Below are 27,850 nucleotides of genomic sequence, written 5' to 3' on the forward strand. Positions count from 1 at the left end.
CCCCCGCTGCTCTGCTATTGGCTGAAATTAGCGACCAATCATAGTCATTGTAGGTGACGTCATTGTTTGTTTATTTCCTGTAGTTTAATATCAACGACAATTTGCACCTACAAATAATTTTGAGTTGTTGATTTTTGTTCTGTTTTGTAGAAATTAGCTTCAATATTTTTATGGGACAAAAGAAGGAAATAAGAAATGAAATGGATCAGTAAAGATATGATCTCGCATAAGCAGACGTGTGAGTTAACATTTGGTTAAAATGTAATGAATAGAGCAAGCAGCAGGGCGAGCAGTGTAGGTGTCACGTGACATCGCGTATCCGATATGGCGGCCTCCTCTGTCTTCCAGAGAGTGAGAACAGGCTCTAAAATCGGCGCTCAGTATGACCAAGAGGGAAATATCATTCAGGTATGCATAAATTAGAATGTGTTTTAAATAAAATAACGAGCAGATCTAATAAACGTTTCTGTGCGCGTGTTGGCCGTTACATCTAATGTTATTGCTAGCGAAGTAGCATAGCTAGCCTTCTGGTATTAGTTAACGGTGCAGTTAACTAGTTATCTAGCTAGGTAAAGAAATCAAAATGTTATTAATCACCTACAAGTGCCAGTTGTCCGAAATTTTATTAAGAGTTTTATTTAACGTAACAGTTTTGCAAACAACCCCTGCAGGTATATAAAAAAGGAGATTTGATTAACACGCCCTCATCATGTGACTCCTGACACCAGCTGATCATTACAGGGCGTTTACACGTCCAGTTCTTTTTAAATGATCCATACTCAGTCCTGTTACACTGTACGTGTCAGGCCTTAGTTCTTTCTGTGTTCACAATACAAGTAGACTCTAAAAGGATCTCTTTCTGGAAATTTTAGCACTGATGAGATCTCAGATCACTTTTGCACACCACAACGCCTTTAGTCAAGTCAAGTGGGTTTTTATTGTTATTCCTCTGTATAGCTTGTATACCTTGGAACAAAATGTTTCTCCAGAACCATGGTGCAACAGAACATTATGCAACACTACATAAAGTGCACATGCACAACAGTGTGAGATGAGTGCAGGACAATAAATATACAGAACATAGCAATACACAGAACATGAGCTGTAAAGTGTAAACTACTGGAGTGGTAGCAGTTTAGTGTTCCATTAAGTGTCTCATGCAGCTTTATGTGTAATGGTACTAAGTTATAGTGGGTTAAGTGATTGACTAGCCAGGTAGGAGGCAGCAGGGTGTTGAGTAATCTGACTGCCTCAGGGAAGAAACTGTTGTGGAGTCTGCTGGTGGTGGCACAGATCTTCCTGTACCTTCTGCCAGATAGCAGGAGGGTGAAGAGTCTGTGAGAGGGGTCATCTGCAGTGCTGGTGGTTGTATGAGGTGTCGATGGTGGGTAGAGAGACCCAGATCTTTTTTTTCCCCAATTCCAAAAAAGTTGGGATGCTGTGTAAAATGTAAATAAAAACCGAATGGAATGATTTTTATAAATGTCATAAACCCATATGTTATTCACAATAGAACATAGAAAACACATCAAATGTTGAGATGTTCTTTTTAGTAACACTTACTTTTCCAGCCTTTTGTTGAGATGTTGTGGCCATCAAATTCAAAATTAACTTATTTTTTCCTTAAAATGGTACATTTCCTCAATTTAAACATTTGCTATGTTTCTATGCTCTATTGTGAATAACATATGGGTTTATGAGATTTGCAAATCATTGTATTCTGTTTCTATTTACATTTTACAGTGTTTCAACTTTTTTGGAATTGGGGTTATACCGTAGTGTGTCATTGAAAATGGTTGCTTACATAATACTATCATACTATCATGCTATTATTTGGATAACGATTTGCAAAATGGATTTGATGTGAAATACCAGATGCATTTTTAATGCTGCTGAACCATCAAAATCAACTCCTGCTTCATGCCATAGAGCTACTGACCGTACTACTGGCTGATGAGTGGTTGAGGTTGACAAAATACATGCATACAGTATATATAATGCACACAAACTGAATACTAATAGTATTATAAGGTAACTATTGTTTCTGTCACTGACATAATACTATTATTACTGTTGCCTAACGACTTAAGCTCTTTAGCATAATTGCTATTACCACAGTGGCTCTATTAGCTTATCTGTGATGCTGCTACCTAACACTGCTGACCTGCTTGTGGGACCACATGACCCCACAGAAAGCCTTTTGAGTTTTTTTTCTGTTTAGTGACAGATAACTGGAGTTACATATGTGGAGGAACTTTAAAGTTCTTTATTTATAAAGCAAAATGTGAAGTGGACCACAAAATGAACCACGGGTTGCTTGTGGGTCATTTTAGAGGGGTCTGATTTCATTTTTTGCGTTCACGTGTGCACAAAAACTGCTGAGTCATCAATCTGAGACCACTTGGAGCACTGAAATGGCCCAAGTGTGAAAACACCCAGAGGTAAAAATCAGAGGGTTCACTTGTATTGTTGTTGATGTGGTACAGGTGGAGACACGTGAAGATGAGGAGCAAAGCATCAAGCTGGCAGAAATCCTGGAGCTGTTACTGGCTGCTGGATATTTCAGAGCACGCATCAAGGGCCTCTCACCATTTGATAAGGTACACTCACATCTTTAAAGTAAACTGACTTGGACTCTCTCCACCTTAAACATGTACTGAGACATGAACCTCTTTTAATTATTCTCACAGGTGGTTGGAGGCATGACATGGTGTATCACAACATGCAGCTTTGACGTAGATGTCGATCTGCTCTTTCAGGAAAATTCCACCATAGGACAGAAGATGTAAGTTGCAAAGCGATACACTGACAAAGTTCAAAATGTATGAGGACTAACATTTGAGGTCCAGACAGGAAGTCAGTGTGTGTGTGAGACCAACATGCTTGTGCAGTGCATAGCACCTTTTTGAAAATAGTCATCACACATCTTCTCAAAAAATTTCAACCTCTGATTGTGATCAACCCACTTCCATTTAACTGCAGAACATGCACACGTACCATTACTCATTGTATAAAAAAATCAGCACTGAATGTTTCTTTGGAAAACATTAACCCATTTAAATATTTATATTATCATATATCAACAAATATACCATACTGATATACACAGAAGTTATTATTATTAGACACTATTTTAAATTTTTGTGCCAATATCCATTAACATGTCTAATTTACATGCAGTTTTTGATCAGAAGTATGTGCTCAAGGTCTTGAGTCAGTATTGTTGTCAGTATGACACTGAGCTCCAGCAGAACATTCTCCTGTGATGGTCACATAGGCCTAACTGTATGAGCCGCTTCATATTCTTGCTGTTTTCTTTCAGAGCTCTGACGGAGAAGATCGTTTCTGTGCTACCCAGGATGAAGTGTCCTCATAGGCTAGAGCCACATCAAATCCAAGGCCTTGACTTTATCCACATCTTTCCTGTCATACAGGTGAACTCGGAAGGCTTTTTATGAGCTGTAATGTTTAAGCTCCTTAAAGACCCAATGTTATATAGTTTGCATTAGAGATGCATCGATGTATTGGGAAATAATCGGTATCGGCCGATAAAGGCAATTTTTCACATTTAAAAACATCCGATGATCAGGGCCGATTATATCCTGTCAATCAAAAGAGGACGGTAAAACACATCGAATTCATGCTGTGTGTAAAGATGTTATCTCTTGTGTGGAATTACTTTGAATTGGGTGACAATGACGACAAAACTGCAGTTTGTAAGCTCTGCACTGCTAAAATTTTACACCGCATTTTACTACAGCATAGTAGAGCAGAAGCAGTGCGTATTTTTTTTGGCGTGCATCTTAACGAACGAGTGCTTTTATACCGGACGCTGCACCGGTGAAGCGGGAGTTTCGGCGTCGAGTCAATTTTTTTTTTTTGTCGCGCTGAATTAAAGCTCCAGTACACCATTGAAAGATTTAAATGAAGATGATTTGACAAAAAAAGGTATATATTGTACAGAAAAATATATTTGCAGAGTAGTATGTTTCATATCCAGTCAATGTTAATGAGTTAATATCATCAAGAAAAAGTTTATATTATATATTACCAGTTTGATGTTCAGTGATTGAGTAGAAATGTTTGTGGTGAGTGAGTGTGAGACTATCAGGAGGTTTTTTAGATTTGTCACTTAATTCTGTTAATATGAATTAATAACATTCAATAAGTTAAGAAATCTTACTTTAATCTTCAGAATTTAGTTCATGTGTTAATGTTAATTTGAGTATTGTGTTTTCTGTTTATGATACCAGTTACTGTGAAACAACTTATTGAAATGGAGAGAAGAAAGTTTTTATTTGCATTTCCTTCAGAATTGTGGAATTAATTATTATAAATTTAAAAGAAGGCATAAAAGGCAGAACCACCAAACCATCGGTTATCAGTATCGGCCGATATCTCGTAATAATCGGCTATCTGTATCGGCTGAGAAATTTAGTATCGGTGCATCTCTAATTTGCATGTTGTAGCCAGTTATTATGTGATGTTGCATAAGCAAAGATCTTCCCAGTACTCTATTATTTCTAATTATTTTACTTTTTAATAATATTTTTTATGACCGTGGTGTATGAACAAATCATTAACACAGTACTGTTGATCATACAAAAGACTGAGTGTTTCTACCTCTCTGCTGCAGTGGCTGGTGAAGAGAGCGATAGAGACTCGGGAGGAAATGGGAGACTATGTGCGTGCCTACTCCATCTCTCAGTTCCAGAAAACGCACACCTTTCCTGAGGTGAGAGTGCATTAAAATCCACAGTGCTGTTGAATTGTGGAAACTGGTTAGAAGTTGTTCGGTAATTTTCCAGAACATCATGCTCTACCAGTAGTGCCAACTGAAAGTCCATTTCCAGAACCTTCACACTAACTGTTCCTCAGTGGTGGAATGAACTTGCGACCTCAATCCGGACCGCAGAATCTGTCACTATTTTCAAAAAACAGCTCAAGATCCACCTCTTCCGTGAACACCTGACTAACCCCTAAAACGCTAACCCTCACATTATTTAAAATAATAAGAATAATTCTCTGGCTCTTACACCTCTACTCTGTGCACTTTGCTTCTTCTAGAACTCAATTATAGATCTTGTATGGTAGCACTACTTGTATTGTTCTCTGCTTGATATATCACTTTGCTTGTATTTCCTCATTTGTAAGTCGCTTTGAATAAAAGCGTCTGCTAAATGAATAAATGTAACTAATTAAAATCACAAGCTATTATAAATATGTTCATTCCAATATGTTGTTTCTGTAGTATCAGTTAATTTATAGGGACTTCTATGGTGGATGCTCCGCATAATCTAATAAACAGATATATGATCATTATAAATTATAATTATTGATGTGATGAGGTGATGTGATTTAGTTTCTCCCATGAAAGAGTTGTCAGGACAGAAGACTTTGCATTTTCTGGTTTCTCAGTGACATGAAAAGCTGCATTTTTATTTTTATTTTTTTTAACTTTAAGAAATTGAACAAAAGAGGCTTGAGAGGTAATCACTGTTAATAGTTGCTGTAATGTAAGTTTCAATGACGGCCCATAACATTAAATGTGATATAAACAGTTAAATAGTTCTTTAATTAATAAATAGATAAATAAATAACACTTCAGGATATGCCTCCCCATTTTGCATCATGCCACCTCTCTCTCTTTGATTATTTTTCTATAGCCACTTGCCTTGTCATGTTTTATTCCTTACATACTTGATAAAAATCCGACTGCAAAGAGCTTTACGTTTAGCTATCAGAATGACTCGCTTTTGATGATCAGATCACTGATTTGAACTTTATTTGTATCCTGAATGAATATTTTTGCAGGATGAAGAGTTTGAGCAGAGGAAACAAAAAGCAGTAAGAACAGTACTGGACGTGTCTGTGAGTATCTCATTATGTCTGTTCTGTATACACAATGGCATTCAGATAGATTCTTTAGTTGTAACTTTTGACACTGAGACTTTTATTGGATGACACATTTTCTGTAATATCACTGTCGTTGGCCGATAAGGTGGATTTTACCGATAACTAAGTTGGGTGGTACCTGCCGATAACCGATTAATCAACCGAGAGATTTTAAAATTGATACTGAATGAAAACATATCACTCATGGTAAAATATTGCTGAACTTAAAAATACAAAAATAAACAGTACTGACTGTACCGTGAAAATCCACTATACTTTTTAAATGAAATAAATCTCTAAATATTAATATATAAACTATTAATAATCCCTTTATAGACCACACTATCAGTGTGGATTTTTGCTGATAACCGATAGTTCCAGCCAAGGTTAACGGTGCCGATTAATCTGCAAAACCAGTCAATCGGTCAACCTCTAATGGTTACATTATTTAATGACTATGATTTATGTAGTCTTAATTTTTTATGTCCTTAACTCTTGCATATAACCCAGGCTTTCTTGCTTGGATCCATGCATTGAAAAGCCACTTCCAGAGATTTTTATTTTTTCATGCTGCACATGCCTGTGACATTGTTCCTGTGACTGTTCCTGTAACATTGTCTAATTTTTTTGCACTTTAATCACTAACTCTGCTGAGGCATTTCAAATGTCTGGTATAAGAGGCATAATCGTGTGTCTCTGCGTGTGCAGGGAGTCTATGCTCCCCAGAGGCGGTATAAGAGGCAGGCTGATGCAGGAGAACTGCTGGATGAAGAGTCCAGGGTTCATTCCACCCTGCTTGAATATGGCAGGTAACAGACATGCACACACTACTGAAGTATTATAGGTATGTACAGACACACAAACGTAAATATGTTTATATTATATCTATATCTCCTGTATTATATCAGGTGCCACACAGACAGTCTGCCGTGTCCTTGTCCTATTCCACTTATTTCACTTGTGGCTCATCTTTTTCTCATTCTTCAATTCATCTCTCTGCACTTGTCAGTTATTCTTCCTTTATGTAATGATCAACTTTATGCCAGTCTTTGGCTTTAACTTGTAGTATGTAAGCTTTTATGTTGTTGAACAATTAAAAGCATTATTTAAAAAGTAACACAAAGTAATTCTCAGTAATTACCACCACTTTAAGTCTTTTTCTCTGTATTGCACCTGTGCTGTTTAAACCCTTCCATAGATCTGACCTGTTCACTTCACATCACCTTCTTTTCACCCTCTTCTTTCCTCTTCTTTCTTCATCCCATCAGTTCATGCTTAACCATTTCCCTCTACATGCAGTAAGTACCTGTGTGTTTAGTCAGAAGATTTCCAGTCCTTAGAGAACCACAGTCCCTTTAGTTTTTTCCCTTTTTGGCATGCAGCTTTTTACTTGAATGAAATGTGTTTTGGTCAGAGCAGCATGAAATATCTGTGTTTTTACATGTAAAGTGTCTAAACTGCACTACAACGACTGTTTAAACGTTAACAGCTTTCATGTTAAATAAAATACTGATCTGAAATCCAGGGCTTTCTTCCTTTTCTTGACAGGCGTTATGGATTTAGCAAGCACTCTAAACAGGACAAAGTGAGTATTATATTTCACACTTTGCTGCACAGTCTTGATTTTCTGTGCAGTGAAAGGTCTTTACACCAGTTAAATATAACTAAATTGGCTGTGCTGTGTTGAATGAAACAGTGGTGTTTAATGTGCTGCTGTGTTTTTGCAGGCTGAAGAGAAGAAGCTGCTATTGGCTCAGGGAGGTCAGAGTCTGCCCCCTGGCATGACTGAAGTTTCAGAGGAAGAGGATCTACAAGCAGCAGAAGAGGTCTGTTACATACCTAAACTGTGATGTGTTTATATTTCTACTTGTATCGGCCTTCGTGAGCAAAAATTAACAACACTGATGCAGTATATTGAGCTTAAAAAATGACTTTTTCTGCAGAGCACTCCTGTCCAAAATTATTCACACCCCTACAGGGCTTGATAATTGACTCCAAATTGCTAAGAGCTTAAGTTTATTTTAAATACTTTATTAACTTATTACAGCATTTCACACAGACAGGTAGCTAAGAAATAAAATTTTAGAGTGGAAATGGCAGCTATTTTATATGTGATTGAGTTAAATGAAATTATATTCAGCCTTTGAGACTGGTTAAATTCTGTAATTTGGGCACTCTCGAGGAGATAATGATAGCAGACATCTGTGTTCATCAACATGGTGAAGCATTGCAGCTTTAGAGCTCTATGATGCTTATTGTTAAGTTCCAGACCTCATATGTTTAACTTTTCTCTCTCCAGCTCAGAATCAAAGCTCTCATGACTGGTATGGCTGCCATGGCAACAGAGGAGGTACAGTAAAAGCCATAGATACTTAGATCCTTTCACCCTCATGTAAAAGCATGATCAGTGTAATTCTTATATTATACATGTGATGTGATATGTGAGCTTGCTGTGTGTGTGTGTGTGTGTGTGTGTGTGTGTGTGTGTGTGTGTGTGTGTAGGGAAGGCTGACGGCTAACACAGTGGGGCAGATTGTGGGGCTGCAGTCTGAGGAAATAAAGCAGATTGCTTTTGAGTATGCTGAAAAGGTAAGTAGCCTGATCATTATACTCCCAAATAACTTTGTGATAATATTTTGGAAAATGATGTTGGAAAGTGTTGGTTAATACCAGTACCAAGTATTTTGTAGACATCAGTTGTATTTTTAAAGCTATTCTTTTAAAATAAATTCATAATTCTGTATTTATAGTTATATTCTACTACCTAGACTACTCTTAATGACCCTACCACTGGTTATCTTTTGTGGCTTGTACAGTTGAGGTCGTAAGTTTACATACGCTTACACCCATCATCCTTTTCTAAAGTTTATATCCATTTGGCTCTTATTGTAGTGTGGTGCCTTCTTGAGCATCAGTGAATGTTTGTACCTTATGTTGTAGTTGTGTACGAGTCCCTCAGTTGCCCTCAGTATGAAAAGATGAATCTCAGCATCACATAGCTGCTGTTAGAAAGGGGTCACATATGTAGAAGATGCTGGAAAGGCAAATAATGTGCAGGACCTGGAGGATTTTTAACCACTCGGGACAAACAAGGGACTCACAAAACATGAAAACATTGATCGTTTATCATCCAGGTAACAACACAAAGTATTAAGAAGCAAGCGTGTGTAAACTTTTGAACTGGTTCATTTGTGTAAATTCAGCTATTATTGTGTCTTATATATATGTAAACATATGTTATGTGAAATAGCAGTTTTTAAATAGCATTAAAAAAGCCTTTTTAAAAAAAAAAAAAAAAATTAACATATTGCAGATACTTCAAGGCGTATGTAAACTTGTGACCTCAACTGTATCTGTATGTGCATGTTCTCTAGCCAAATGAGTCTCCAGGTAGTCAGACTGAAATCTGATCACTGTATCACATATGTATGTATATTAATATCCCATTTTGTGGTTCTGAGGTTTCCAGAGCGATGATTCATTTAGAATTAGAATGGATGTTTGGTGCATTTAGAACTACATTTTATGTGGATAATCCTGTTTGATACTCAAGACGTGTAAAATGATCAGGGTCAATGAGCATGTGATTCTGCAGGCAGAGCGCTCTGCCGAGGATCGTACAGAACGGTATGGCCCTGTGCAGCAGCATCGCCGCATGGTTACATCACTTAACAAACAGATCCAGCAGAAGACCAAAGAACTAGAGGAGGTAAGATGTGCACATACACTGAGGAATCTCTCTCTCTCTCTCTCTCTCTCATGAACATGGATGTACAGCTTGAGGTTCTGTCTGTTCTTCAGTTAGTTTCATGCCTTTGGTTTTAGATGCAGGCCAAGCAGCAGGATATAAGAACATCATGTGAAGAGGCCAAGAGCAAATTAACTGAGGTAACACACTTGCATAAGATAAACTGAGCACACATTATTTTTCTAACATGTTTATTACTCTGAAAAAATGCATACCATGACCCGCATTATTATATTTAGGAGAGAGGCAGAAGGTGAGAATGCATACTGCTTATTCTGTGTGTGTAAGGGGAATACTGATTATAATGGTAATTAATCGTGCACACGTGTGTGTGTGTGTGTGTGTGTGTGTGTGTGTGTGTAGGCCATTGAGCTGGGTGAGCAGTTGGAGAAAGAGCTCGGTTCTTTGGCAGATGTGGAGGCTCAAGCTGACTCTGGGTAGGATTTCTTTCTTTATTTATTTGTTTATTTTTCATTTGACATTTTACAGAAGTACAGTAGTGTTGTTGGTTTTAAACAGCTGAGGAGGAATGATGGTCTTTAATTTTTGCCAGATTTTTACCTTCTGCTGTATCTGATCTACTGAACTAATGCAGTTTTTCTCTGCAGCTTGCTCGAGAAGCTGCGTGCTCTTGTGGCCATGAACGAGAACCTTAAACAGCAGGAGCAGGGGTTCCGCACACATTGCCGCGTACGTTATATCAACTGGCTCATTTATGTTCTGTTTATTTCTCAATGACAGTCGGGGCGGTTTTGAGAGTCAGTACAATAATTGTGAACCTCTGCATCTGCAGGAGGAGATGGCACGGCTGCAGCAGAGTATTGAGAACCTAAAGTTAGAATTTGGAGATGAAGCTGATGATCAGAAGGTCATTTAAGCACGCTTTCATCGAAACACACACACACACTGTTCTGGATGCATTTGAAGGCTGTACATTTTTTTGCAAAAAGTACATGTTGTATAAAGTAATTAAACTCTTGCTCCTCTGTAGTTACATAATGGTGTCTAGAGAAAGAAAATCAATAGAGTAACGGAAAGAAGTTAATAATTATTTTGACATAGCATACAAATTATTCTCAGGCTGTATAATAATTTACTGTATAGTGATCCATGTATACGTTCACATTTTTCTCAAAATGTTTGTCACGCACACTCGCATCCTTCTTTTGCGCCGTCCCTGTCTCTCGTGGGTTTTAGGAAAGAAGTCGATTAATAGATCAGCAGTACAGCACAGACCGGGAGAAGCTGCAGAAGATCCGTCTTCTGATGGTGAGATTGGAGAATTAGCATTTACTCTGCAGACTGAAGGAGAGTTTCCTTTCATTTATTGGTATTGTCCCCTGCAGGCCCGGAGAAACCGGGAGATCGCCATTCTGCAGCGGAAGATTGATGAGGTTCCCAGCAGAGCTGAGCTTACACAGTACCAGAAACGCTTCATTGAACTCTACAGCCAAGGTGTGTGTGTGTGTGTGTGTGTGTGTGTGTGTGTGTGTGTGTGCGCTCGTGTTAGTGTTCCTTGATGATTATTTGCTACACTCATTAGCTACACCATGAGAATCACATGCTGTTATTGACCCTCTTTGGTGAACTACATTCAGATATTAAGGACGTTTTCTCTCCATACAGTTTCTGCGACACACAAAGAAACCAAACAGTTCTTCACTCTCTATAATACTCTGGATGATAAGAAGGTCTACCTGGAGAAGGAGGTACAATAGACTTGTTTTATGAGTTTTTGAAATGTTATTGTTTTAATAGCAGTACCTTTTGATAGCAGTACCTAATCACAGTCCCAGGAAACCTAACAACCTCGCATCAATGTGATCTGCAAATTCAATCATTTTATCACATTTACAATTGAGGTCATAAGTTTACGTACACCTTGCAGAATCTGCAAAATGTTAATAATTTAAAAATGAAATAAGAGGGATCATAAAAACTGCCCTGAATGAGCTATTTCACATAACAGATGTTTACATATAGTCCACAAGACACAATAATAACCGAATTTACACACGCTTGATTATTAATACTGTGTGTCGTTACCTGGATGATTCACGTCTGTTATGTTTTGTGATAGTTGTTCATGAGTCCCTTGTTTGTCCTGAGCAGTTAAACTGCCCACTGTTCTTCAGAAAAATCCTCCAGGTCCTGCACATTATTTGCTTTTCCATCATCTTCTGCATATTTGATCCCTTTTCAACAGCGGCTATGTGATGCTGAGATCCATCTTTTCACACTAAGGACAACTGAGGGACTCGTACAAATAATAATTTACACTGCTCACCCTGTTAAAAAGTTTACACTCCCCAGGCAAATTATGTGCAGGACTTGTAGGATTTTATTTGAAGAACAGTGGACAGTTTAACTGCTCAGGACAAACAAGGGACTCATGAACAGCTATCACAAAACATAACAACAGACGTGAATCATCCAGGTAACGACACAGTATTTATAATCAAGCGTATGTAAACTTTTGAACTGGTTCATTTGTGTAAATTTGGTTATTATTGTGCTGATGGGTTGCCAAAGTGCAAAACACTTAAAGGTGCATTACGTAAGATTAATTGTTTGGGGCAGTGATGGCTCAGTGGTTGAAGGTGCTGGGTTACTGATAGGAAGGTCAGGAGTTCAAGCCCTAGCACTGCCAAGCTACCACTGTTGGGCCCTTGGGCAAGGCCCTTAACCCTCAAGTGCTCAGTTGTATAAATAAGATACATGTAAGTCACTCTGGATAAGGGCATCTGCAAAAAATGCCATAAATAAATGTCTTGTGGACTATATGCAAACATCTGAATAAGCTATTTCAAATAACAGAGCAGTACTAAATAAAAAATAACAAAATGTAATTTTTATGATTCCTTATTTCTTTTCTTTTTTTATCCAAATTATTCTGATTTTTCAGATTCTGCATGGCGTGTGCAAACATGACATCAACTGTATGTCTTGTTTTTATCATTCAAACTTTGGTGAATGACCAAAATTGTGTTTCCTGGGATGTTTTTAGTGGAATTTCTTTGACCTTAGCTGTGCCTGACCCTGTATTTCTTCTCAGGTGAATTTGCTCAATTCCATCCATGATAACTTCCAACAGTGAGTGTCAATGGAATCATGTCCATATTACTAATCATTATGGAGTAGGGCAGCAGTCTCAACTGTATGATTGACACATGCCATCATGCTTTTAAAGGAGTTTTATAAAATAAAGTTTATTGTTATTGTTGTTATTATTATTACTACTCAAACAGTTGTTAGACATTAGTATATAACAAAGTTATCAAATGAAAAGACTGATAGATGACCATTTTACTTGCTGCTGATAATGTGAGAAGAACACTGTGCATAGATGTTTGATTTCAGTTCATTTATAATACAATAAAAAGTTATGTTAGTATCTCTGGGTCCCCCTGTACATTTCTGATCAGTGTATCTGTGTGTGTGTTTTCAGGGCCATGGCATCTTCAGGGACTAAAGAGCAGTTCCTCAGGCAGATGGAGCAGATAGTGGAAGGAATTAAACAGAGTCGAATAAAGGTTGACGAGAAAAAAGTTGAATACTTCTGCAGATACGTATGTATTAAAATCTGGTTAACTCGACATTGTTTAATAATACGTTTCCTTTACCCTTGTGTAGATGGAGAAGAAGAAACAAGAAAATAAGATGAGGAGAGACCAGCTGAATGATGAGTATCTGGAACTGCTGGATAAACAGAGACTCTACTTTAAGACTGTGAAAGACTTTAAAGAGGTAAGAACACTACACTGTTTGGCAGTGGAATTCACTCTAGACCAGGCCCCTCATTTATCAACACTGCGTAAAGTTAGAAACCTGTTCTTGTGCATAAAATTGAGAATTGTCATATACACACAACTATAAATCATAAAGTGTCCTTGGGCAGCTAATATGGACAAGTGTAAAGTAATGAAGCTTAATACAAATTGCATGTAACCACCGTGTTATAGATTTAATTCGAGACATGCTCATAAAAACTACATAGTATGTAAACACAGGTTTTGATAACGTCATGGAAAGACAGGCAAAGAAAAAAGTTTTCTGAAGCAGATAGTTTTGCAGAATGTACAAATCGGGAATTGAACAGTAATTGTGTTTAAAACCAAATTGCGGTGATTTAAGATATTTTTTTTTAAATTAGCCGACACACAACTATGACTCAATGTTGTACCTCAAAGGAATCATTAAACTTTTTACTTTGCGTCATTTTTCACTGCTAGGCATCCATTCCTTTTGATTAACACACCTTTCAGTGAATAGTTTGTACAAAGAATTTATGCAGATTTTTTTTTCAGCGCATTTATTAAAAAGAACTCCATTAGTATGAAGTAATAGAGAATAATTAAACTTAAATGCTTTTGTGAGAACATCTGCTTTGCTTCTGTTCTGTAGGAGTGCCGTAAGAATGAGATGCTGCTGTCCAAGCTGAGAGCAAAGGGAGCATCCTGAAAGTTTTACATATTTATTTTTCTCTATGTTCAAAAGGATGTGTAAGTTCACTGTTCCATATACAAACTAATATTCCAGTGGCAGCGAAGATAACAGCATGCAATTGACTGGGCCCAAAACTAGATTTGTAGTATCCAACATGCATACATGTTATGTAGCCCATTTGTGGAGTTTTGCCTTCTTTTTTTTGTGTAAAAATAATATTGAACCATTTCCTAACAGAGGTCTATTACAATGCCAAGCATACTTGCACATGTGCACTTCCCCACTGTAAACTGTGTTTAAATCAACAACTCTAGCGGACTCTTTCTACCCCATTTTTTTGTAATGTTTACACGATTAAATAAACCATCATGCATTTATCATTTTCTTAAACTGTCAGTGGATTGCAGACATTCATGTAGACTAAACAGCTGCTACACTTGCTGAAGTATAAAATGACTTGTATAAAATGACTTTATAAAAAGAAGCATGTAGGCTTTTATAACAATGGATCTTGGGGGTTCTTGAGTATTTCTTTAATTAAGCCATCAGTTCAACAGTAAAAAGAGGACAGTCAGGAAAATAGTCATATACAGATTAAAGGAGGTTCATACAAATCTAGTATTACAGATTCTCCACATAGTTATGTGGAAAGGAAATAGACCTAAATTCAGTTTTCCAATACCTTCTCGGCATACACATACAAAATACGCAGACAAGTATGTGCATAAATAACCACAAGCAACATCATCATCTGTTCCCATGTATCTTGAGGCATTAAGAACTTTAGGAAATTAAAAAGGCATTTAAGGGGAAAAAGTCAAACTCAGCGGGAGAACTGTCTGCGGTCTCCCCTGCCCTTGTTAACATGTTTGAAGATCTTTGACTTATGCACATGCTTTGATTTTTGGTATCCAAAGCCTCCACCTCCTCCCCTCCGCTGCAGCTTTACACCTTTACTGCTGTGAACATCTGAGAGGGAGCACGTTAAGGAATCGCAGACCACTCCAACAACAAAAATACTCAAAGCGAAATAACTGTCATCAGTATCTCACCCTCATGTCGTTCCACACCCATAAGACTTTCCTTTGTCTTCGGAACCAAAGGAAGACATTTTTTATGAAACCTGGGAGATTTCTGTCCCTCCATTTACAGCCCATGTTACTAAAAAGTTGATAAAGGCATCGTAAAAGTAATCCATGTGACTCCAGTGGTTTAATCCCAATTTTATGAAAACAATACAAATGCTTTGTGTGTCCAAAAAAACCTAAAATTAAGTCTTTGTTCACAAAGTGTTCTGGAGAGAACCATGACGCATGCGAGCACTGCACTGTTTACAACAGAGGAAGAGGGTTGCTGTACACAAACCGAGTCACATGGAACAACGTTTAGTACAAAGATGTCTGCAGATTAACATAGAGAAGGATGTGCATTTCTGGTCCGCTCTCAAACAAAACCATTGGAGCCACATGGATTACTTTTTCAATGTCTTTATGAACAACTTTGAGCTTGAAAGTTTTGGGTACATGGACTGTGAATTGAGGGACAGAAATGTCCCAGGTTTCATTAAAAATGTCTTCAGTGTTCTGAAGATGAACGAAAGTCTCATGGCTATGACCTACATGAGGGTGAGTAATTGATGACAATTTTCATTTTAGGGTGAACTACTGCTTTAATTCTAAGAAGCATTAAAATATTCACTTGCCATTTAGAAAACTGAACAGTGTCAAATCGATTGTGTAACTATTATAGGATTGTTACTGCACATAACTTTGTAAAGTGCTCACGCTAAGAACACACACATGCAGCACTGTAAAAAGATGACAGCCAAATGACGGATGAAGAGGAACATGACTCTTTCTGCATTAACTTGTCCCATTATGCACCAACATGGTTACTGAAACTATATCGGCTCACTAGTGACCCATAATCTTTCTCCTTGTAAAACTGTTAATAAAATGGACAGCATCTTTATGACTTTCATCATTTCACATTGGTGCAAGCCTAGAGTCATTCAAGTTCTGTGTTATATGAAAAACATTGTATGCAGTTTGTGATGAGGAAACACACATAAGAGCAAAATATTGAAAGGATACTGAGGTCAACATAAGGTGGTACTTTGAAGCCAAAGGACAGCGCCACCTGTGGGAGGTTTAGTGTCTGTACATCGTAGATCTGTTTGAGGGAATGGGAATCGTACGCCCTCACGTACGACTTGTATGCCTCCTGAGCTGATTTATGCAGGTAGTAATTCTTCTCAATCAGCTTCTCCAACTGACACACACACACACACACAGGAACATTAGCAATCTGCTGTTAGTAATCTTGATACTAGATGGGATCCGTTTAATAGATGCTTTAAATGCTTTATTTGGAGTGAAACTGGACAGACTCACCTGTGCTTGAATATCTGAGATCTTACTCCAAGAGAAATCAAACTCACTCAATGGGACCTTGAAGGAAAATAAAAAAATTAATAAATAACCCATGCATCTGAAGTAGCTGCTGTCCTCACCATTCACAGATCTCTAAATAAATTACATCTAAAGGTTATAACGCTACCTTGGCCTGTTTAAGAAACCGCAGGAAGCCGAGCTCTTCGGGTCGGAGGATGAGGAGGGCGTGGCCTCTGCCATTAATACCTCGAGCAGTTCGACCCACACGGTGGATATATTCCTGACCAGATGAATTAACAATGGCAAATTAGCTTATTATGCATGTACAAAATAGCCAAACAAAAACATAACTGATCGCCTTTAGCGTTATACCTTAGGGTCATCTGGCGGGTCGTACTGGACGATCCAGTCCACCTCAGGTATATCGAGTCCTCTTGCAGCAACATCAGTGCAGAGCAAGATGCCAGAGTCTGCATTACAGAACTGGAAAAATGTGGTGGTTCTCTTCGTTTGCTTCTGCTTGCCCTGTAAATCCACAAAAAAACATTTATAAACTCATTTTGTTGACGCTTTTATCCAATACAACTGAGCAGTTGAGATAAAGGGTCTCGTATAGCCTAGGAAGGTAAGATTTCTGATATATATATATATATATATATATATATATATATATATATATATATATATATATATATATATATATATATATATATATATATATATACATATATACACACACACACACACACACAGTCAAGTACATATGTATTTGGACAGTGACAATTTTCGGAATTTTGCCTCTATACACCACTACAATGGATCTGAAATGAAGCAATCAATATGTGATTCAAGTGCCGACTTTAAGCTTTAATTTAAGGTGTTTAACAAAAATACTGCATTACCCGTTTACAAATTACAGCCATTTAATTCTCAAGGGCTCTAAAGTAATTGGACACTTGACTGATAAGCAGTTTCGTGGCCAGGTGTGGCCTGCTTCCTCATTATTGCATGACAAATTAAAGAAATAAAAGATCTGGAGTTGATTCCAAGTGTTGCATTTGCATTTAATAGCTGTTCCTAGGAACTCTCGTGATCCAAAGCATACCACATCATTTGTCAAACATGGTGGAGGAAGTGTTATGGCATGGGCATGTGTGGCTACCAACAGAACTGGGTCACTGGTGTTTATTGATGATGTGACTGCGGATAGAAGTAGCAGGATGAATTCGGAAGTGTATAGAGCTATACTTTCTTGCTCAGACTCAGTCAAATGCTACAAAAGAGATAGGATGGTGCTCCACAGTACAGATGGATAATGACCTAAAATATACCATGAAAGCAACCAAAGAGTTCCTTAAGGCAAAGTAATGGAATGTTTTTAAATGGTCAAGTCAGTCACCTGACCTCAATCACAATTGAGAATGCTTTCCACTTATTGAAGACAAAACTGAAGGCAGAAAGACCCACAAACAGGCAGCCTCTGGGCATCTCAAGGGAGGAAACTCAGCATTTGGTGATGTCCATGGGTTCAAGACTTCAGGCAATCACTGACTGCAAATGAGTTGCATCAGAGTATCTCTGCATTTAAAATTATTAGTGTGTCCAATTACTTTATGTAAAAAATGGATGCAATTCTGTTTCCTTTAATTGCTCACCGATTGCAAACACACCTTTACGTAGAGGTATACAGGGTAATATCTGGTAATAAGTGTTTAAATCCATACTCTAGTATTTAGATAAATATATGTATTTATTTATACATTTAATGTAACTAAAACGCCACCCATGTTGGCTGACAAGTCACCAAACTTATTTAAAAAATGCTACTACTAATACACATTTATGTAGCGCCTCTCTCACATGACAGGTTGCGTCACAATTTAAAATGTCAATTGTTCCCAACACTGCAGGACCCAGTCATAAACTACAAGCTTAACACATGCGCACACAATGCCACAAGTAAAATGAAAATATCTACAACAGAGAGGCCCTCGAGGCAAGTACAACTCCAGCAGAGGTTGTAGAAAGAGGGCCGTGTTTAGAGCAGTGGCAGCTCAGTGGTTAAGGTTTTGAGATACTGATCAGAGGGATGCTGAATCGTCACTGCTGGGTCCTTAAGCAAGGCCCTTAACCCTGGTTAAGGTTGTATCCCGTGGCTTTTGATAAAAGCGTAAAGTAATGCTTTATGTGCAGCTTTTAGGTGTATGTGATCTGCAAAACAACTCACATGGATGGCCATAACAGGCAGGTCGATATAGTTGAGCAATTCATAGTGATACTTCACAGACATACAGGAGGAGAAGAACACCATCAGCTTCTTCTTGCGGTTCTTCTTCAGGAATGTAAAAAGCAGCAGGAAGCGCTTTTCTGATGGGCATACCACATAGCCCTGAGGCAAAATACACAGTTTACCACACAGTCCAAAAAACAAACAATCCAAATACATGGCGTTATAAACACACAAAAAAGGCAACATGCAGACTTTTACCAAAACCTCCATGAAAACAGCAAGAAACTTAAACATGCTTAAACATGTACTGATTGGTATCAAAATGGCAGAAATATTTGGATTTATAAGCAGCCAGATGACTTTATAAAGTTCTTTCATAGTCCAGTCCATATTATGTTACACCAGGGCTGTCGCTTTACCCCAGGTAATTTTCCTGATAAATCACTGTATGATGAGGAAGAGCTCTCCTATTCATTGAATGTTATCCTTTGAATTATTTCAAACATGAAGACTGATTGTAACGTCAGCTGAAGCGAAAATATCCTGCACATCCTCTTCAATCATATACCCCGCCCCCTTCCTGTGCTCCTCCTCCCTTCACTTTTCCCCCATGAAGACAGTAGGCGTGTTCGATTTTGGCTGAGGCTGGACATAACCGATCGGCAAGTTGCCACTTGCGGTCGGGAGAGGAGTTGAAAACGAGGTTCGTTTTCATTTTAAAACGAAAACACACTAATGTAAACGGGGCCTAAAAGAACGCATGCTTAGCTCTTCTAATGCCCCTGGACGCCCCTAGAGATTTTGAAGTACTTTTTGTTACGTCAGGAGACGTATTGTGTGTGTGTTCTCTCTCTCTCTCTCTCTCTCTCTCACACAGGTCGCTCCACCCTAATTCAACGTGCTGACGTGGTGCATGGGGATTGGAGAGGAAAAGGAGGAAGAACGTTATGTAGGCAGGAATGCGGATGTGTGGTGTCTGTGATTGCTTTGGTACGATTGAGTAGCAAATGTTTCCTTGGTGTTCGAGTGAAATCGCTGGCTTGTTGTATTGTGTACTACTGAAAGAAGCGAGTGGTAGGTATTGTGTTGTCCCATTCCCCTGTCTTGTCTTATGTTGTGGCCGAGTGTATGCCCTATTTGTAAATATACCTTCTATTGTACATATTTCTTTTCTAACTAACACGAAAGCTGTAGGGGTTGGGTGCCATTTATTTTTGGATCCATCTTTTGTTCACTGTTTTTGACTCAGTTAAGGGAGTCAGATTAGACTCTGTATTTTCTTTTGAAATACCTTTTTTTTTTTGTTAGGTTATGGAAATTGATACGGGGCAAGATAGTGACTGTTCTGTTTATTATTTTGGCCTTGCCCAGCCCTGAAGACATTTGCTTTCAGAGTGGATGTGTTTGTCTTGGATTGTTTTTCTTTCTTGCAATCATTAAATTTGTAAGATATTGAAGACTTGAAAGACACGTGTGTCAACCTCATTATTCCTGATTATGATTTTTGTATATACATTTTATGTTACACCTCGACCCTAGACCGGGGTCGTAACATTTTGTACAGTAATGATCGAACTCTAGCAACGCCCGTGTTACACATTATAACAAACTGTCTTATATACTTGTGCGATACATTATTGATGTCATTGTCCTTAAATGATATTGCACTGTCATGATATCCAGTGACATATACTCCAATTATATTATATCACCAGTCCCACCAACCTGTATGGAGCTCGGCAACTTTACTTGTACTGGTGTACGCAATGATATCACTCAAAAATATGCCACAAGTGCAGCTTCAGTAAAAAGGCAGATAAGCCACATATGAATCTGGAATTATCTGCACTCTCTAATCGTCTGTCTGCTCTGGATGGTCTGGATGGATTATCGTTTATCACGATAAGCTAGTTTACCTGCTCCAGTCCTTCCACAGTGGCTGTATCCTTGTTATCGTCCACTCCCACATACAGAGGCTCTTTCTTCAGAGAGATACGTGCCAGATCCTCCACCTTCCTCGTCTGTGTAGCTGAGAACAGCATGGTCTGTCTCTTCTCTAAGCAATGGAAGTTACAGAATCAGAAATTAACTCAATGGTAATGTCAAGTTCAATCAATGGTCAAGTCTAGTGACACCAATTAGAGGCTACCTTTTTTTTTTTAACTGAAATGCCAAAATCTATTATCTAAAGCAAGAGGCTCTTACTTGGCAGCAGTTTGATGATCTGTTTAAGTTCTTCCTCAAATCCAACCTCAAGAATTCTATCCGCTTCATCAATAATCAGACACTGCAGGTTTTTATACATGAAGCCGGCAGTGTTCTACAGCGAGAAACAGAGAGGAAGACACAAGTTTTGGAATTTATACAAGACCAGACCATGTATTCCCTGGACCTCTGGGTTTCCATTCTTTATATTTATTATAAGGCAGTAGTTCTCAACCCAGGGGGCGTGGAGAGATCGGAAGGGGAGCACAAATTGTTTATATAAAAAAAAATATATAAAAAAAACCCCCAGACAGGGTATCATTTGGGTACTCTGTGTATTTTATTGCTTTTCAAATAGAATGTGCATTAATGAAAACCCCCACATTCCCTCTCCCTCTGCATTTTCTTTTTTCTGGGGAGAGGCGGAGCTTAACTTGCCTTTTATCTGGTTGTCAGTGCAGATCAGTGTTGTCAGCTTAGCGACTTTTCAGACCTCTTTAGTGACTTTTGCAACAAAAAAACAAACAAAAAAAGTGCCTAGTGACAAATCTAGTAACTTTTTGGACAACCTTAGAAACTTTCCAAATGTCGCCAGTACTATCCTGCAAGCACGAGGTCTTGCTTTCCCGCTGCACTCACACCTCTGTCTGCATCTGCTCTGTTCAGTGAGAGGCTGAGAGCTGGATATTTAACAATGTGATGGATAACGAGACGCGCCCTTCATCCCAATTTACATTAGTCGCATGCAAATGTTTTTAGACGCAAGACGAACGGAACGCAACATGTTTTACACATAAAATGGACCACGTTGTTACAGCCTAGTTCCCTCATTCAAAGTAGTTATAGTGTTCAGAAACATTTCTGATCATTCATGTTCCATACCTGTCCGTTATATAGTTTTATAAAAGGCATAAAAGTTATTTAAAAAATTCATAAACATTATGAAAATAAAAATATAAAAAAGTACAAAAACACAAAAGCAAAAAAAATCTATCCATCTATGAAAAACTAATATAATTATAGATTAGGTAATATATAGATAGATTTTATATAGAATAGATAATCATTATACCTGGTCTCCTCAAATATTGGGCGGGAGGGTGGGGGGCATGCCACATGATGGGGAGGCTTGGGGGGGCTTTAGTTACAAAAGGTTGAGAACCTGTGCTATAAGGTATTCATGTGAAGTGCAAAATTTCTGATGACGTTGAGATGTTATAAATACTGGTGCAACATCTAAAGTGGCAAATTTGGAAACATGTTAAGAACGAGGTTAAAACACTGCTCTAACCTGTAGATGGTCGAGCAGTCTCCCAGGGGTGGCTACCAGGATGTTGACTCCATTGGCCAGCTTCTGGGCTTCAGCTGAGCGGTTACTGCCCCCCATAATAAGGCCATATGTGTGCACATGATGAGTGATCAACTCCTTCAGTACTCCGTATGTCTGCATGGCCAACTCACGTGTTGGGGACAAAATCACCACTCCAGTACCTGTGGAGGGGAGAGGGGGAGTGAGAGAGAGGAACATTACAAGACACTTTCACTCGGGGCCAATTTCAGAGCCAGCGATAGTTCATACAGGATTTCAGGGAGGTTTTTTTGTGATTGTTGCGGTTAAAAACACTCGATTTTGCTGTGGCTTTTTTTCTTCTAAATTTACGACACAATTTGTAGAGTTTCTTGTGCTTTTTTCTCTGCAGAAAACTACTTGAATTGGCAAAATTGTAATGGCACGTCTTTCACAGTGATGTTTGCTGGTAAATGAGACCTTTTAGTTGTACTCCTATTCAACACATATAAATCAAAGTGGGCTTTGGCTGAATGTGTGTTGTGATGACGTCACACGATGCGTCTTGGCCCAAATCTGCAATAATTTCGAAAAATTCAAGCTCCTCCGAATATTGTGGAGTTTACATGGTTTTGCATTCATTTCTGCGAGCACAAAATCCTACCTCAGTAAAGAAAACTCTAAAGCATCTGGAAAGCGATCTGGAAGGGCACCAACCCCTTGCAATGCAGCAGCGCTTTAGTCCTTTAGTCTGTCCAGATGTCTCACCTCCTCATCAACACTGCTGAATGCTAACTAAAAGGAGTTGACTGCTGGCCATGTCCCCCAATTCAGAGCATCCTGTAACTGCACCGCAACGTCCTGATTCCAGTGGGGGGGGGGGGGGGGGTTTTCCACTAATTGTACACTGTAACGCGTATTCTTCTGTATTTAGGTGGCAACAGGAAAATCTGGCCTTTATTCCCTGTGTTTGATTATACTATTAAATGCCACTGTAACTGTTCTAGTGATGTCCCTTGTGATGTCTATCGCTACCTTGTGACAGGAATACAGCTCCAACCATCTAATTAGCACCAGAATCACTAAGCACATACAATGAGTTTTAGAGTGAACTTTTCCTTGAAGTGTTTGTGTGTACTCACCATTTCTGGGCATGAACTTGAGTTTATAGATGAGTTCAATGGCAGGAATGAGGAAGGCCAGAGTTTTCCCACTGCCAGTTTTAGCAGCTGCAAGAACGTCTCTGTAGAGAAACAAACTGTTGAATGAGATACCTGTGCTTTCCCACATCACCTCATAAGATTTTTTTTTTTGGGGGGGGGGAATACTTCTATAATTACAGCACAGCTTGTCAGTTAGCTATCAGGAGAACCATGAGGAAAATTAGTCTCATCTTTTTGTAATTAAGATGTGATGCAGTGGTGTAAGCTCACCTTCCCTCCAGTAGGGGGCGTATGGTTTTGTGCTGAATCTCAGTCATGTTCTCGAAGCCCATCTCTTTAACACCTCTGAGTGTGTTCTCACTCACAAGCTCTACCAGTGATGCAAACGACTGATCCTCAAACGCTCCTGAGGAAAAGAAAAAAGCATAAACACATACACACCAGACTGCAAAACACTGACAGACAAACAAACAAACAAACATCTTCCACACTAACTAAAGGTGGTTCTTCCTCACCTGTCAGTCCAGACGGAAGCTCTGGTCCATCACACTCCTCATCATCCTCCTCATCTCCTTTCTCACCAACAAATTCTTCATCCTTAAATACCTCTCTTGCACTCTCCTGTTCCTCTTCTCCCTCAGAGAGCCCAGCCCCATCACCGTCACTGTTCTCCTGTTTGGCCTTTTTCACAGCTAGAAAATAAATTATTCATCACTTACCAATGAACATATTCCACTACTACCTGAACCATATTTTATTTTCAACGTAGGAGTTTAAGGCACGTTATCAACTCAGTTTTCTGTTTGACTGATTGTTTTTTAATTACAGTAGTAACACAGACATGAGTGTGTGTGGATTATTTCCACAAAACAACAGGGTCCAATAACAGGTGTTACTTTGCTTGTACTACTGGGATTATGGGGTGGGGGACACTGCAATTTAAATTATGAGCACATTAAAGTGTTTTTTGACCTTGGATGCATATAAATCTATTACACGAGACCTTTAAAACAAAATTAGGCACTTTTCAAAACCATAATAGGAGCACTTTAATGCGCTCCTAGCCGTGTATCATCATTACAGGCTCTATTCTGTGATCTTAAGGAAAACTCACACATGTTGGTGGGCTCTCCTGCTTCATTTAGTTTCCGCTTCTTCTTTTTCTTCTTTGTGCTGTTTTGTGTGCCGCTGCCCCCCTGAGTGGATTCTCTCTTCTGATTTCCATCTGCCATCTCCTGCTCTGTGTCTGCAGCTGGAGTCTCTTCAGTCGCCTCTGCATGCATATCCTCACTGATTACTTTAGACGCTATTCGAGAACCAGAAAACACAGCAGTTCAACTGACAGTAAAGCTCGATCACATGACATTTTACAGGATTATCTCTCATTCCGCTGCATTCAGGTGAAAAACCGCCTCAGAAAACAAATACCAACAGAAACTAACAAGGTTAGTATATTTAACACGTCTGGTCACACTACTAGCTTAACTAAGAACTAGCTAGATTCCACTTAAACGGTGGAGTAGCTTGGCTGGGCTAGTTAGCAACCCACACTAATTAACTTGTCACGTTACCCAAATTTGGGGTCAAAAACGGTTTAAAACGCGATAGCTCGATGACCTATGGTCACCAAATCTCCAACTCCGCAAAAATAACGAAACTCTTCGCTTATGTATCCAGGCTAACACGCTTTCTATGCTAGCTTAGCTAACCATACATACAAACTCAACATAAACCTCAAGCTCAAATAAATCAACGCAAACATTACCATTTTCTTCTTCTTCCCTTTGCTTTTGTCTAAGCTTGCGTTCTTTATTCTTCTCATTTCTTTTCTGAATTTTCTTCCGAAGAAGCTTCATCTGAAGATCGGCCATGTCTGCACATAGACACACACGTGTGTGAGTGACTGGGGTCCTTCAGTAAACACTCCTACTGCTCTGTTTTTCCCCCACCCGTATTCCAACGACATATGTGACCTCGTAATGCCTGAGTGAAAAGAAATCAGGCCCCCCCCCCCCCCCCGCCTGAATGAAATGTGTGGAGCACCACGTCTACTTTTTTTTTTTTTTTTTACCCCCAAAGTTATTTCTTATGCGATGTTTTATATCCACTTTTATAAAATGCTTCTAAAGTAATATGTCAGACCCAAACAGGATTACAGAACAAATCCGGGTTTCATTATCTGAAAATAAGACAAAACAGTTCAGGGATTTATTTCATAGTCGTTAATAGTCGTTTGTCTATAACTAGTACTTGTCTATAACTATAACTAGACATACAATTTAGTTCTTTTAACTATCCAGTAACTAGTAACCTTGCTGGGGGGAAAACAATAGAGACCATCACAGAAATTCTAGTGGTTTCCACTACAAATATCATTACAAACCATCAGATAACCATTAAAACCATTACCACAGTACCATTATAGGTCCTTTAAAGGTATTCACTAGACATAACATGCCACCAATAGGCTAGATCCACAGAATCCATTACAGTTTCTATTAAAAGCAATAATTCCCATTATAACCATTACAAATTCTATGATGGTTTCTATTGTTTTTGTTTGCTGGTTTGTTTGTTTTCAGCAGGGAGGAGAGTGTTCACTGATGCTCCCTCTAGCGTTTAACAGTGATGTTTGTGCTGCACATGGTTGCCAGGGTTGCATTTTTATTGGGTTAGTTTTGGAATAAGGTTGTAGACTAGACTGGGGAACTGGTTTAAAAATCAAGTAAGTACAGACAATGTATCTATAATGTACAGCTATTTCTGTTTTAGTATATATTGTAAAGAGTGCACAAGGGGAGAGGGGATTTTGGAATGGATAATGTCCATACTGAGCAATGATAAAAGGCATTGCAGATACTGCTAATAAGAAATGTGAGTGCACCACGGTGAACTTGTTCCCCATACAAAGAGTGAAAAAAAGAAGAAAAAACAAATGCGCCTGCCAAACCTTTGGGATAGGTTGTTATGTAAGTTTTTAAGATGTAATGTTGCTGAGACCTGGCAGCCCACTTGTGTATGCAGTGCAAATACAGTGCTTTCCATTTATATACATGCTTTGGTGTAGAGCAATATTATTGAAATGCATCAGCCACATAAAGCACATACATACAGTATACTGTCTGTCTGTCTGTTTTAGAATTACCTTGAATTTTTATGTGTTTCATTTCCAAATAAAACATTCTTGGGGTTGAACAGGTGCCTTATAAATAACATTATTATTATTATTATTATTATTATTATTATTATTATTATTATTGTTGTTGTTGTTGTTGTTGTTGTTGTTGTTGTTGTTGTTGTTATAATTATTATTATTAAAAAACCACTTATGGCTCATGGCACTTATGTCTGCCTCATGCATAGATTAGCTTCCAATCCAAAGTAAGTAATTTAGTGAGTTTATCCAAAATTAGTTGTTGGTTGTTTTTTTTTTGTTGTTGTTGTTTGTTTGTTGTTGTATTTTACGGGAATAACAACCACATGGTGGCAACATTTCACAATTCACCCATGTGGTGGCCTGGGAAAACACTTCAAGTAGTAAAATTAGCATATTTTCTACTATATATAGTTCTGAAATCTACATGTTTACCTGAATTCGATGTATGTTTCTCTTTTTCATATATCTCAAGCACAGTTTTAAAAAAAAATCTTGCACTGCAAAATTGAAAGCAAAAACGGAGAAAATCACATTTTATGTACGTGATCAAAAACAAATAAATTTTTTTTTATAATTGATCTGTTTTTATTATATTTTTACAGGTTAAAAATACAAGACATTTAGTCATATGTGATATATTAAGATTTTTTTATGTTTCAGTTAGTGAATTGCTTGGATTATATCCCCCCCCCCTCACTCTCAAGAGTCCTCTCACATAAAGGAGGACCCCTCCAAGGACAGAGATATTTGTTTTAGTAAAAGGAGGAGGTGGACTGGAAAATGTGTTACCTAAGCAGATGGGAAAAACAGCTATCTAAAAGTGGTGGCTTTCAGGCTGCTTATTCAGGCAGGTAGAAGCACTGTGCTGTGATATGGACCCCATTAAAGTTATTTATACTTTGAGCTCTGCCTTTAATCCTGTGCTCTGAGAGCCTCTGAAGGTCCATAGGTTTTATGCTCCGCCATATGCTTAGACAGCTTTGAAAAAGCTTTGAGTTTTGTCTTTGTAGGAGAAGGTGTAGTATAGGTCTTATTCATAATCATTTCAGTCATGTTTAATGAGTGATTCATATCATATCACATGTTTAAACTGAGAAGATGTATCATTTTAAGAAAAAAATAAGGTAACGTCACCTTGTCTCAAACATGTCTCAAAAAAGTTGGATCGGGGCAAAAAAGGCTGGAAAAGTAAGTGTTACTAAAAAGAAACAGCTGAAAGTTAATTGGAAACAGGTCAGTAACATGATTGTGTATAAAAAGAGTATCTTAGAGAAGCAGTTTCTTTCAGAAGTAAAGATGGGCAGAGGTTCACCAATCTGTGAAAA

The 27,850-nt window shown here is 38.3% G+C and overlaps 2 protein-coding genes across 2 annotated transcripts; one reads left to right on the top strand and one right to left on the bottom strand.

Moving 5' to 3' along the window:
* Positions 1-110: 110 nt before the first annotated feature.
* ccdc93 (coiled-coil domain containing 93) lies at positions 111-14,466 on the top strand. The gene is made up of 23 exons (XM_017470145.3): positions 111-408; positions 2,487-2,600; positions 2,691-2,785; positions 3,323-3,434; positions 4,637-4,735; positions 5,815-5,871; positions 6,604-6,704; positions 7,444-7,480; positions 7,623-7,721; positions 8,195-8,245; positions 8,398-8,484; positions 9,491-9,604; positions 9,721-9,783; positions 10,007-10,080; positions 10,252-10,333; positions 10,437-10,511; positions 10,841-10,912; positions 10,990-11,098; positions 11,270-11,352; positions 12,699-12,736; positions 13,092-13,176; positions 13,277-13,390; positions 14,048-14,466. The coding sequence occupies exons 1-23, from the start codon at positions 325-327 to the stop codon at positions 14,102-14,104; spliced, it is 1,902 nt and encodes a 633-aa protein (XP_017325634.1). The 5' UTR covers positions 111-324; the 3' UTR covers positions 14,105-14,466.
* Positions 14,467-14,600: 134 nt separating this feature from the next.
* On the bottom strand, positions 14,601-25,293 carry ddx18 (DEAD (Asp-Glu-Ala-Asp) box polypeptide 18). The gene is made up of 14 exons (XM_017470144.2): positions 25,134-25,293; positions 24,483-24,674; positions 23,884-24,060; positions 23,639-23,774; positions 23,348-23,448; positions 22,209-22,408; positions 20,918-21,032; positions 20,629-20,768; positions 18,710-18,871; positions 16,855-17,007; positions 16,649-16,762; positions 16,483-16,539; positions 16,183-16,360; positions 14,601-15,058 (listed from the first exon to the last, which is right to left on the bottom strand). Exons 1-14 carry the CDS (start codon positions 25,237-25,239, stop codon positions 14,913-14,915), a joined length of 1,977 nt encoding a protein of 658 aa, XP_017325633.1. The 5' UTR covers positions 25,240-25,293; the 3' UTR covers positions 14,601-14,912.
* Between the last annotated feature and the right edge of the window lie 2,557 nt (positions 25,294-27,850).

Source organism: Ictalurus punctatus, chromosome 6 (genome assembly GCF_001660625.3).
Source record: "Ictalurus punctatus breed USDA103 chromosome 6, Coco_2.0, whole genome shotgun sequence".
Taxonomy (NCBI): domain Eukaryota; kingdom Metazoa; phylum Chordata; class Actinopteri; order Siluriformes; family Ictaluridae; genus Ictalurus; species Ictalurus punctatus.

Coding starts and splice junctions, on each gene's coding strand:
- ccdc93 (XM_017470145.3), top strand. CDS start 325: ATGGCGGCCTCCTCTGTCTTCCAGAGAGTGAGAACAGGCTCTAAAATC. Junction 3,435..4,636: donor ACATCTTTCCTGTCATACAG/GTGAACTCGGAA, acceptor TCTCTGCTGCAG/TGGCTGGTGAAGAGAGCGAT. Junction 11,353..12,698: donor AGGTCTACCTGGAGAAGGAG/GTACAATAGACT, acceptor ATTTCTTCTCAG/GTGAATTTGCTCAATTCCAT.
- ddx18 (XM_017470144.2), bottom strand. CDS start 25,239: ATGGCCGATCTTCAGATGAAGCTTCTTCGGAAGAAAATTCAGAAAAGA. Junction 23,775..23,883: donor GCTTCCGTCTGGACTGACAG/GTGAGGAAGAAC, acceptor TCTTTTCCTCAG/GAGCGTTTGAGGATCAGTCG. Junction 22,409..23,347: donor CAAGTTCATGCCCAGAAATG/GTGAGTACACAC, acceptor TCCCCTCCACAG/GTACTGGAGTGGTGATTTTG.